The 12,019-nt window shown below is 33.6% G+C and overlaps 1 protein-coding gene, 1 long non-coding RNA gene and 1 pseudogene across 2 annotated transcripts; 1 reads left to right on the top strand and 2 right to left on the bottom strand.

Annotated features, from left to right (window-relative positions):
- Positions 1–5,354: 5,354 nt before the first annotated feature.
- LOC111373478 lies at positions 5,355–5,736 on the bottom strand. The gene has a single exon (XM_022996014.1). It carries the CDS (start codon positions 5,727–5,729, stop codon positions 5,355–5,357), a length of 375 nt encoding a protein of 124 aa, XP_022851782.1. The 5' UTR covers positions 5,730–5,736.
- A 92-nt stretch (positions 5,737–5,828) lies between these two features.
- Positions 5,829–6,547, bottom strand: LOC111373479 (annotated as a pseudogene).
- A 2,596-nt stretch (positions 6,548–9,143) lies between these two features.
- Positions 9,144–10,190, top strand: LOC111373501. Its single transcript, XR_002698952.1, has 2 exons — positions 9,144–9,259; positions 9,873–10,190. It is a non-coding gene; the product is annotated as an uncharacterized LOC111373501 (long non-coding RNA).
- Positions 10,191–12,019: the final 1,829 nt, after the last annotated feature.

The following is a 12,019-nucleotide window of genomic DNA, read 5'->3' as shown; positions in this document are numbered from 1 at the left end:
GTTTGAAAGTGATTTGTAAGAGGTATAGCCGGTTGACATATTTGGCCTACTAACTTATTCATTGTTTCGTTCAACGTCTTTAGTTGTTTGGCCATGTTGTCATAGTGTACATTCCCATTTTGCGTAAATCTTTCCATATTATGAATACTTCGAAGATTTACCTGTTCAACGACGTCTTGCGTGAGTTCTCCAAGTAATGCACGCATGGTTCGAGGACTCAACTCCGTCATTGGTTCGTAATAACTGTTACTGCTCTGATTCTATCCATCTGTTCGTGGAGAGGCATGCTGTTCCTCATATCGCTCGATCACAGACTGGATTCCTCCCTGACTTGCTGCTTCCTTATCGGATCTCTGAGGCATATTGTTTTCCCTTTTGTACTTTCAACACCTAACACCACTATCCCATTGGGCGTGCCAAATTGTTTCGCGCGGGTTAGATGCTAACAATTAAAAAGGATCAGACGATTGTGTAAGGGACAAACCTCTTGAGACAAAATCCCAAAAAGGGGTGTTCTTTTATTGGCGATGACTTTACAATTGGAAATTAAAAACAATGTGCCTCCAAGGGGCGCAAGCACACGAGTTACTGAAAGAAAAGTGTTTAAATCTAAAAACTAAGGAAATGAAAATTACATGTTCTCTGTTCGAGAGTTTTGGATTCGGTCCTTGCCTCTATGTCTTTCCTTCCTTTTATATTTCATGGACGATCTCTTTGTGATCAACCGCCCTAAAAACTGCTTGATCGTCCTATAACTGCCAACTTCCTTCGTAATGGCCAACTTGTCATGAAAACTGCCTTTTTTAACTGCTGTCATTACTCTTCATCGTTCAACCGCTTTCGATTGAATTCCTTGAATCGTGGAACGTGATAGGGCTGCTTTAATAACTGCTTTGATAACTGCACTTCTTGATAACCACGATACTTTATGTTTGTTAAGACCTTGAACGACTTGAAGGTTTGGGCGAGAATAGAGTAACAGTTCTGGGCAACTGTATGACACTCCATTCGCTCAGATTCTGGGCGACTTGCAAACTTGAGCGATGGCGTTACCGCGTTTTGGGCCTCCTTATTTGGGCCTTCATCTTGATTTGTTCAATTGGGCTTCGTTCTTTGGGCTATCTGATTTGGGAATTCTCCAATTGGACTTCATTCCTTGGGCTGTTCGATTTGGGCTGAATTTTTATGTGTCAACAGGTCGAGATAATCATTTCAGTCATTGCAAAACGAACATAATTTCTTCATTCATCCCCTTTTAGTAACACACGAATACATGAATATCAACCTAGGTTGCAACTATAAATCAGAAGTCAAACTCAATTTTGAATTCCAATGTCACATGTTATAGGAGGCATATCCAATCACACGTTCAAATGTCACACATTTCATAGATATTCGAGTGTGACAATTTCAAACGCAATTTCACTTAGACGTAGCAAAATTATTCATGAGATATTTGTGTTTGATGGAGAAGATGTAGATGGACTATAAAAGAAAATAACTAATGAATCACGGAAGCATGAAGAATTAGGGATTTTACATTGATTGGAAGAGAGATTCACAGGCCTGATTTTTCAGTTTCAAAGAACATAAACAGGCCCCAGCCTAATTTTCTCTTAAATGTGTGCTGTCACTATTCGTTCATAAACAATTCATATCTGCATAAACTTTATTTTTGTTTGAAATTCGTCTGTTTTGACTTTTGATATTGTTAACACAAAATTTAAATAAATAAATAAATCGCCTCTAATTAGCATGTTAAAATTTTAGATAGGTTCAAAATTTATAAATCAAGCTGGTTTAACATTGTATCACTTAGGTACGATCATAAATTTATGAAATCTCTAAAAATATTTAGGAGTCAGAAAGACACTAAATTCGACGTATGATGACAATGAATATGGCTATTACAAATAACGTGGAGTTTCTTTAACTTTTATCGTGTGCTCTCATTCTCTGAACAAGGTAAGTTTATTTCATTACGCCTTTAGTTGGAGATCAGGCCGAATTCCTTTCTGAATTTGTATTATGTTTAATCTTTTCTATGAATAAAACATGCAGCGTATATATAGTGGTTATAAAATAAGGGGGGGGGGGGTTAATTACACTGGAGATCACTGAAGTTTTCATTCGAGTTGGAATCAGGTCACTAAACTTCAATTTGAACCATTAAGGCTGCTAAACATTAATTTAAAAGCAATAAAATTACTCCATTTGGATTTCATTAATGTGTATACCAAAATTAGCTAACAAGTCCGTCAAAACTAAAGAAATGTCAACGAGTTCATCACAATTAGCAGATTAACAACAGTGAAGGTCACTGAACTTTCACCCTAGTTGTAATCTGATCACTAAAATTTTACCATAGTTGCATTGACTTCATTAGTTGTAATCCTATAACACCATAGTATTTGTAATGGTTTTTCATGAATATCAACAGGCGGACAATATCCCAATTGTTGTTTCTCGCAACTTACTTGGTAGGTGCACCCTGCACATTGTTTATTGAACATGTTAAGGAATGGCAACGAGATAAGGATATAAAAATATTCCCATTTACTGCTCTGTTTGAATAATTATGTATATTTAATCTTAAAATTATTTGTATTTTTAAATATAAAAATTATATTGAAAAAGATAAAAATAAAATACAAGACAGGTTTGGAGAATTCTATCCCTATCCCATCCACTATTCAAGATAAGACAATCTAGGGCATGTTCAACGCAAATTTTAAGTTGATCAATATTTTTAACTTCTTTAGTCCTTGTTTGAGCCACATTATTTTCCTTAGAATGAATTTTTGAATAGTGTATTGATGGAGAATGTGTGGCTAAAAAATAAAGAAAAGTTTTGAATTTGCATGTAATATTATTATATTGAAGAATGTGTGATTGAAATGATGTCAAATTACTGTTTAAGAATTTATTTATTTTTTGAAAAAAAATGTGGCTCAAACATGGCCTAAGGTCACTAAAGTTAATTAACATTATATCACTGATTAAAACTGTGGCCTAATTGCAACTTGGTAAAAGTTTAATGACATTCAATGGGACTAACCCTACCCATTTTATTACTTTTTCAGAAAAATGTATGCATGAACATATCCTTACGCGTGCAAAATAAAGATGAGACAAATTTTGAGGTTTGCACGTAAAAGCTTCTTTCACGAGGGACAAGAGAATGAATTAGTGCATAATGCATCGTCACATTATCTATTTACTATATTAAGAAAGCACCTGTGAAGTGTGTTGAAGTTCTTTTGTACTCTTTCCTCAAAAAATGAAAAGGATTAACGATCATAAAGTTGTGTTGTTTAAGAGCAAATAAAACATTGTCATTTGTGAGGTTGCTCTTGGTCGAACGTAACACAACTACTGGTGGTATTAGAGTACACTTGGCCATGTAACTACGGCGTCTTTTTGTTCGGCTAGAAAAGGGACACCATGGTCGTAATCTTCTCTTAGAGCATCTTCAGAAAACTTTTTAAAGATAAGATCCTCTTCATTTTAAAGAATCGACTCTTAAAATTACGTTATAAGAAATTATTCAAATCCACTCTTTATGATTAAATGCGTTCATAGTATTTCAATTTTCAGGGAAGTCAGGGAAAATTAAAGACATGAAAAAATTATAACTATTTTTTGAAAGTAATAAAATTAAGTATTAAAGATAAAGACGCTATTGGAGTGCTTAAAAAATTTTACTCTCTAAATTTATAGATATTCTCTAAATTGCTAAATATGCTTTTAAATTAATTACATTAATGATCCCTGAAGTTTTAAGTAATAATATCGATGATAACTGAAGTTTATTTTCTCACCGTAATAGCCCATGTTTCTAAATATTAAACTAATGGTCAATCGGTTAAAAGTTTAGCGTTAAATCCTTCCTAGCGGCATTAATGCCAAACTTATCACCAAACAATGTTCTTTTTTTAATTTTTTTTTATTATGTCAAATCAATAAATTGATGAGAGAAAATGTAATACAACTTTAGTTTTCGTATATTTTTTAGGCTTAAATTGATGTAACCACGTTTTTTTAATAGTGATTTTTGTTGACTTTGTGTGATGTTGTTTGATGACACGTTGGCATAAAATGATGTCATGTATTTTACTTCGATGTGTTTTTCATCGAGTGATTGTTAGTGTAACTATTGGAAATTGGAATAATTATTATAGTAAGAAAGCTACTTTTGTGTCATTTAAGTAGTTACTTAAAACGGTAACAACCATTAGCATAATTAACCATCTATTTTACCATTTCCATTGCCCAAATATGTTCGAGGTCAAAATACTATATCGAATAAACATGATATAAATATAAAACATATGTGCTCTAAAACTTTCCTCTTAACAGTATTAACATTTTAAAATGAAAATATTTGTTTGGCGCTTATTTAATTTGGAAATATAAAATCGATCAAACCTATTTTATATCTACACATTATGTAAGACCTATAAGTACTACTCATTTAGTTACCACCACTCATTTGGATGTTGATATCTTTTTTGTCGGTTTTATTGGATGTTGACTCCTTAATTTTTCCGGTCAATTGACGGTGTTTTAAACGGTTTCCTTCCAGATGGACTTCGGGTACATATTTATGAAAGGTTAGAAACCTACACTGGTGCAAAATGAAGGTTGGGACAGAGTTTGCAAAAAATAAAAACGTTAGGGACCACTGCTACAATTTTTTCCTTAGTTAATTTGGAAATTTAAAATCGATCAAACTTATTTTATATCCACACATTCTATAGGACCTACAAGTACTACTCATTATTCACCACTAATTTCTATTTATTTGTAATTTAAACCGAATAAAATCACTTTTCAACATGCATTTGATATGGTAGTAGGGTTTATTAAGCTTAGAGGAGCAATTTGGTCCAAGTAAAACTCAAAGCCACCATTCTTCTAAGGACATGTCATCAAGGGTAACTATCATCAACTAATAACTATGAAATAAATAATTAAATATGCAATATATAAGGACTTGACTGTTTCTTTTAACGTGATGTATTTTAAAATGAAACCCCAATCAAGAAAATATTGAAAATACTATATAAATAATTAAAATATATTTAAGATTATAATCAACTTTTAGTTACCACAATAATTTTTCAAGATGAGTGTATATCGGAAGGACCGAGCTCCATGTACAGAGCTCGGTTCACAGAAGTTGTACAGACCCCCTCACTGTAGGGGGTCGGGTCCCACAGCAATTTAAAAATATAGGTGGAGCCCACCTCTACCTCCTCTCTCATCTGGCAGGGGCTTGTGAACCAGGCTCCTGTAGCTCCATCTTTTTCCATATCGGAATAACTTAAAAGTAGTCTATATATACAAGCGATCTACTTATTATACCAATTCAAACCAGAAACTGGACCAATAGAGCTTAGCATTGCTTGTTGATTCAATAAACGAGTCTGTGGAAGTTGGCTAAGGATGGTAGCAATAGAGCCGGTTTCATCGAAATTCACTGCAAGAAATCTCTTTGAAGGAGGAGAATTCAGGCTAACATCGTTGTTCCAATATAGAGTAGGAAGCATCCGCTTGTTAATACCAACTTCATCATTCATTGAGTTATCTCTAACAATCATTTCCTCTAACAAATTGTGTTCATTTTCGAGAAATACGCTATAATTTGGACCCTGGAGGCTTTGTTGGCTAGCAGACGCCGATGCCATTGAAGGTGTTATCGATCCAATTATATCGTCTTGCTCCATACGCCAATTCGTGTTGTTCTTCTTGTATATCCGACACAAAACCCAATCGTCAAGCTGGATAATTTAATTAACACAAACCAAAAATCAACAAGAAAAACATCGAAACAACACTATGTTGATCGAGGAAAAGGTAAGTACGACTTACGGACCCTTAAAGAGGCATTTTTGTTGCCTACACCACAGCCATGAGGCTTTTTATTCTGTTTCATGTTCTCAATAAGCCTATATTCGTGCATGATCCAATTAGTTTTGATACCCTTAGGTGGCTTTCCTCCATAGAAAACTAATGCCTTCTTAACCCCAACTTTCTCGGTCCCTCCAGCCGTCAGCACAGGCTTATCGGTCCCGGTAGCCTTCCAATATCCAGAAGTTGCAGCTCTATTCGGCCCAGTTCCATTAGGATACTTCCTGTCTCTGGGACTAAAAAAGTACCATTCTTGTTCCCCAAACACGGCCTTGGCTGATAAATCAACAACCATGCAAGGTCTTTAAAGCTTTTAAACGAGATAGTTTAACATACTGACTGTACATCATCTAGTGAACTCTATATGTTACCTGGGAGTTCCCATGGATCAAATTTGTAAAGATCAACATCGGCTATTATAGCAACCGGAAGAGGAGATGAGGCAATCTTTTTCTTAAGGTAGTGGACAACAAGTTCTTCATCGGTCGGGTGGAATCAAAAACCCGGTGGCAGCTGCGGCTGCTGCGACACGGTCGATGAATCGGTGCTCTCCATTTGTTTAATTAAGATCAATAATCACTTAATTTGTAGACTTTTGGATGAGAAGAAGAGCATTGTACGAAATAGAGAACTCAATATCAGCAGTTTATGTGCATAAAGTTGGCATACCTTTGCCCATCTTTGTTATCGTATACATACGAGACCACTGTACTATACTAGTGTCACATGCCTCAGGTATAAACTATAGCCTATCATATCGTGCCACCTCAGCTAAATACCAGAACACTGAGGTTGTTCCCTAATTGCGAAGGAGGTGATTACTGACGTAATTAGGAATTGAGAACTGAAAATTAGTCCAGTAATTAATCGACACGTTTAATTAAGATATGTTGGGACCATTTCACAACACAAGGAGGAATAAGTGGGATCAAACTTTAGGCTTTCAAATGTCATGCTTTTGTTATGCAAAGACGATCAACTAAACTCACTTAAGTCTCCTTAATTGCAATGAATCTTTCCATTCTACGGTTTTATTTCATACTCAATTCCTTAATCAGTGCAAGTAAATTATATAGCTTTATCATTACAAAAACTGGGGTTATGTTTATATCCTCATATAAATTAACGGTGGTTGAGATTTCAATGTTACGATTATTTCTAATTCTTCGAATAAATGAGGCTTATTATTACTTACTTTTCTTTCTCTTTCTTTGATGGATGTTAGGTGAGTCGCTTCAAGCTGCTCAGAAGCTAGGGACAGTTCACCTTTTTTTTTTTTTGACACATCGATTGGGTAGCTATGTAGTTAATTTAAATTTCTCAAGAAAAAAGGAGTTAAATACATTCACGCGCCGAATAATTCAGATCTAAGAAAGATGAGCCTTACAATCTTGGGAAGTCTAGTTTCTCTTGAATTTGTCGTTAAATCAGTAGTTAATACCCAACAAAGCAAAAAATTTACGAGAACTATAATTTGTAAACCCCTCTTAACTTACGGATGACACAAAGCTCAGTAATTGAGAAAGAATATGGCTAATTGGTCCAGTTTTAAGTTTTTAATAGGTGGTTATTTATCTGAAGATCTGTTTGTAAATTTTTTAAGATCTATTTTAGAAATTACAGATAATAATGTTTAAAAATAAATAAATTTTAGTAAAAATATTATTGTGTAGTGAATGTAATTAAAATATTAACTTTAATAAACTTTATATAATATTAAATAAAATGTGATTTATAAAAGAATAATAATGAGAGAGATATAAATATTAATATTTAATCAAATGGATATGCAGCATGCGCAAGTCAAATAATCGAAACATGCAAGGCAACAAAAACAAAACAGGATATTTGATCGTTGAAGTTTAACATTTTTCTTGGTCGATGATCTTTGCACCCTAAAGGTGTGTTCTAGCGTGCGGGTGATGCCAGGTGGATGAGAAGTAGCCGAGAGTCTATTAGCCATGTGTCTCATTGAATTTTGATGTCAACAAATATAAAACATGTGAATTGGAAACAAGTAATGGCTGTCAAAAATTACTATAAAGGGATGGTAAGGTTACCTCCAGTGAGTTCTTGGCAATTAGAGATGGATTCAATTCTAATAAAATCATTTATTATGGATGAAATCAAAAAGGACACCGACTTGTGCCACCGATTTAATCTCGTTCTCAAAGTCTTTTTTTTCTTTTTTAACTGTCAACCTTGAGAACGTTTTGTGAGTCTTCATTGGTGAATGTTTCTCAATAATGATTTTCATCAAACATGATTGCTGCTTTACATTGATAGGAACTGAATTAAAAGGTAGGAATAGAAAGAAAATGGACTAGGGTTGTAAGACTAAGTTGAGATACAGGGGTCAGGTTGAGGGTTGTGTTGGACAGGCGGTCTAAGTAGAAAGATTCCGTGTTCCTGATTCTTACGAGTGTGAACCTATTTAGAAAGAACAATTCTAAGTGTAGAGGGTTGTCTTCACAGAATTTTTACGGCATCTGTGTTGTTCATTTTTTGTTGGTCGGTCATCTTTCACAAAAAACTGTCACATACCTCTCCTGTGTAAATTCTGTGAATCAACTTTTGTACATACAGCAATGTTAGTTGAGAATATGTTTGGCAATAGAAAGAGTTAGATTTGGGATTCTGCATATTTGCAAAGTCCAAACACGACATACTATCTAAAACTGAACAAATATGATATTTTTCACTAGTGGTAAGAATAGCATTACTCAAAATAGAGCAAGAAAGATATGATTTATACTTTCATTATGGGTAAAGTTGATTGCTTTATTTTATGCGTTTGTTTATGTAGTCTATAGGTTGGATATTACTCAACTTTTGGCATGCTCAATGAAACTCTCACGTGTATATATTTTTTCATATCTAGCGATTGTTTGGCACAAATTTGTAAGTGAAAAATAATTTTGTTTAGAATACATGATTAAAAAAGAGAATAAAAGTTATGTGTTCAATGAAATATATAGTTGAAAAATATGTTAAAGAAAAATTCATGTCAAACAAGCTCTTAAATTAAAATCAATTATCATAAACAACTTTTGAGAGTGGTGAATCAAATTTGACAACGGAAGAGAATAGAGCAAAGCAAAGAAATTTGTTTTGTATCTGCTTTGTTTGTGCTGCGTGAAAAATGAAATTAATGAACAAGAAAAAGAAAACAAAATTATTAAATGACTAAAAGACCCCTATGTAGGGTTGCGTTAGCCTCCTATAAATATCGAACCAGTGGCCGCTCAACCCATTTCATTTCATCCAAACAATTCGGCGGCGGCTCCTAAACGAATTGATAGACATATTAACTCCGTGAAGATTTTGGGCCGACATGAGGGCTAAGGTTAGCACAACTTCATTGATTTAGCTTAATTCAATTTTAATTTTTTAATACAGCCCTGTTTTGATTCGTGTTGTGATTGATATTTACTTGTTTCACGATCATCCTTATCTTCTATGAATGATTTTTATGCGTTCTCTATACTGAAATGTTGCGTTTGTAATTCTATGCTCTTAAATAGTGATGAAAATTTCTTACGCTTTCATACTTCTAGTTTTTCCTTATTAGATTACCTTGTCGTGCCAAATACGTGTAAAGACCTAAGCTTTTTACCTGTGTTCGACTATGCAAACCTAATTTCGACTATGTTCATATTAAGATGTTGGATGAACAAATCAACAGATGTTACTTGTTAAACTGTGGATATTGCTGCATTTACCTACGTTTATTTATGAAAAATTGAGAAAACGAAAAGGGGTTAGGGTTTCACTTGACTTGGAAGGTGAGAGAATGTTGGTTCTTAAATCTAGAGGCCCTAAAAGGATGTCCAAACGTGATTGCTAATGCATTGATAATTTTGGCTTGAAAACAAAATTCTCCTGAGTATGCGCTGCCTATGCACCATACTGTCTTTTAAGTTTAATCTTGTTAAGTTACATTCTCGTGCATTTTACAGTGGAAGAAGAAGCGTATGAGGAGGTTGAAGAGGAAGCGCCGAAAGATGAGACAAAGATCCAAGTAGAAGTTTGGACTAGGATACCTGAGTGGGTCCTTTTGCATGGACCAGCCTCTTCTTCATTGGCCTTGGTTTTTCGGATGAATGGAAGGAAGTTCTGTAGAAATATGGAGTTGTCTTGTTTTCGATTATGTTCTTACTGAAGTGTTTTAGCTTATAATTAAGGATTGTTTTGCATTATCATTTCGAATCTAAACAGATTATGAGACTTGTATTGAACCTATTCTATCTAGTCTTCGCTTATTTTTCTATACTTTATGGATTTTTGTTTCAGTTTTAAAATTCTGCTTCTATGTTGTGATTGCATTACACTCTTAAAAGATGTCAAAGTTTATTTTTATCATCATTCTTTATCGGAACCAAACAGGATTTTGAGTTTATTGGCAAGTAAAACATGTATGATGAAGCATTTTTACAAGCTGGATTATGTTAACTGTTAATTCAATATTTTGTTATTCCTCCCCATCTCTTGTCCTCCATTATTTATTTATCGTCATTGTAGTCATCAACTAGCAATCTTTGAACATTTTTCTTGTAATTTGTGGTATTGAATTGTCTTTTTTTTGTGTTAATTTTCATATTGGAGTTGTTGTTTTCAATAATATGTTTTAATTGTTTTTATTTTTTGAAGTATGTAATAATGTATGTATATATTGTTTTGAATATGCAAAAATTGGTCTATGATGAGCCCCCACGGGTTGCTAGATGAAACGCAATGGAGTGAAAGGTTGAGTGCATTGGTGCTTGGGAGAAATTTTGTGTGTTAAAATTATAATTTTTAGGGGGGTAAATGTGTAGTGGCTTTTACGTAATGTGGTTAAAATTAAAGTATTTCAAATATGCAAAAGTTTCTCTGATGAGCTCCCGCGGATTGCTAGATGATATGGAATGTAAGGTGGTGCCCATTTGTGATTGTTTGGGAGAAATTATAAGTGGTTGAAATTATAGATTGCTTTAAGTAAGTAGAGGATAAACGGGTAGTAAGATTTACGAAATGTGTGGTTAAAATTAAAGTTTGACTCGTGCACTGCATGGTATTAGTGACACAACTTTTCTTATACTGAGTGGTAGGCTTAATACATTTTCTTAGCCTACACCTTTTATTCATCTGAGGCCTTAGAACGGAGTTATGAGCTCAACAATACTGCTCTGAGCACATATCATCATTCATTTTCAGTACATACACAATATGTCGCCCTTTGATTCTAGTGACTGGCGATGGTAATTGTACTTGTAATTGTACGGTAGTTTTTACTTGTTCATATGTTCTCCCATCATTTTGATTTCAACTATATTTGATGCACATCCTATTTGACGGTTTTTTTGATAGAATGTCTTGTGGCATTTTGCCATTTATCGGTTGTGGAAAAAAAAAAAAAAAAAAAAAAAAAAACTTTTTTTTTGTCCAATAAAATTTGAATAAAGCCATGTGTCTACCCAACTTGATTGACAACTAGTGTATTTGAAAAATTTTAATCACTGATTTTTAAAAACAATTTTTTAAAAAGATAGATGTGAGGTTTGCCAACTCATGCATTGTACGAGTAGCATGGTTGATAAAATTTTGTCAACACACTTTTCCATCAACAAGGTGGCAAAAGTGATGTATGTATATCAAAATCCTTATGGCTTACAGTGGATTCAACTATGGTTTGACTATTTAAGTTATGGTATTGTTTCTCTTACACATAAATTTGACAAGGTTATTTGACAAATAATCGTGACCTTTAATATAAGTTAAATTAATTGTCTATGTATTTCACTAAAATCACATTAAAGTTTATTATAATTACTTGAAATCCATAAGTTATTAAGGGTATGTTTGATTACACCCCAATTCCATGGAAAATGGAAATCAAATTCCATCTTTCCAATTTTTTTTTGTTTGATTGGCAAATTTTTTCTTAAAATTCGAATTCCATCTTTTATGCCACCTAAGCTAATTTCCATATTTTTCTTGAATTCCAATTCTCACCAAAATTGGCGAGAATTGGAATTCTCGGTTACTGTAACACTTTTTTTCGATTATTTTTTTTTTAAAGGAAACAAATTCTAGGAATTATTGTAAAAAAATATTTCCCTTTAAA

Source organism: Olea europaea, unplaced genomic scaffold, assembly GCF_002742605.1.
Source record: "Olea europaea var. sylvestris unplaced genomic scaffold, O_europaea_v1 scaffold1137, whole genome shotgun sequence".
NCBI classification, from domain to species: Eukaryota; Viridiplantae; Streptophyta; class Magnoliopsida; order Lamiales; family Oleaceae; genus Olea; species Olea europaea.
This window is presented reverse-complemented; position numbering and strand designations above follow the sequence as displayed.

Bases quoted from the DNA above. Each gene is read 5' to 3' on its own strand.
- LOC111373478 (XM_022996014.1), bottom strand. From the start codon at position 5,729: ATGGAGCAAGACGATATAATTGGATCGATAACACCTTCAATGGCATCG.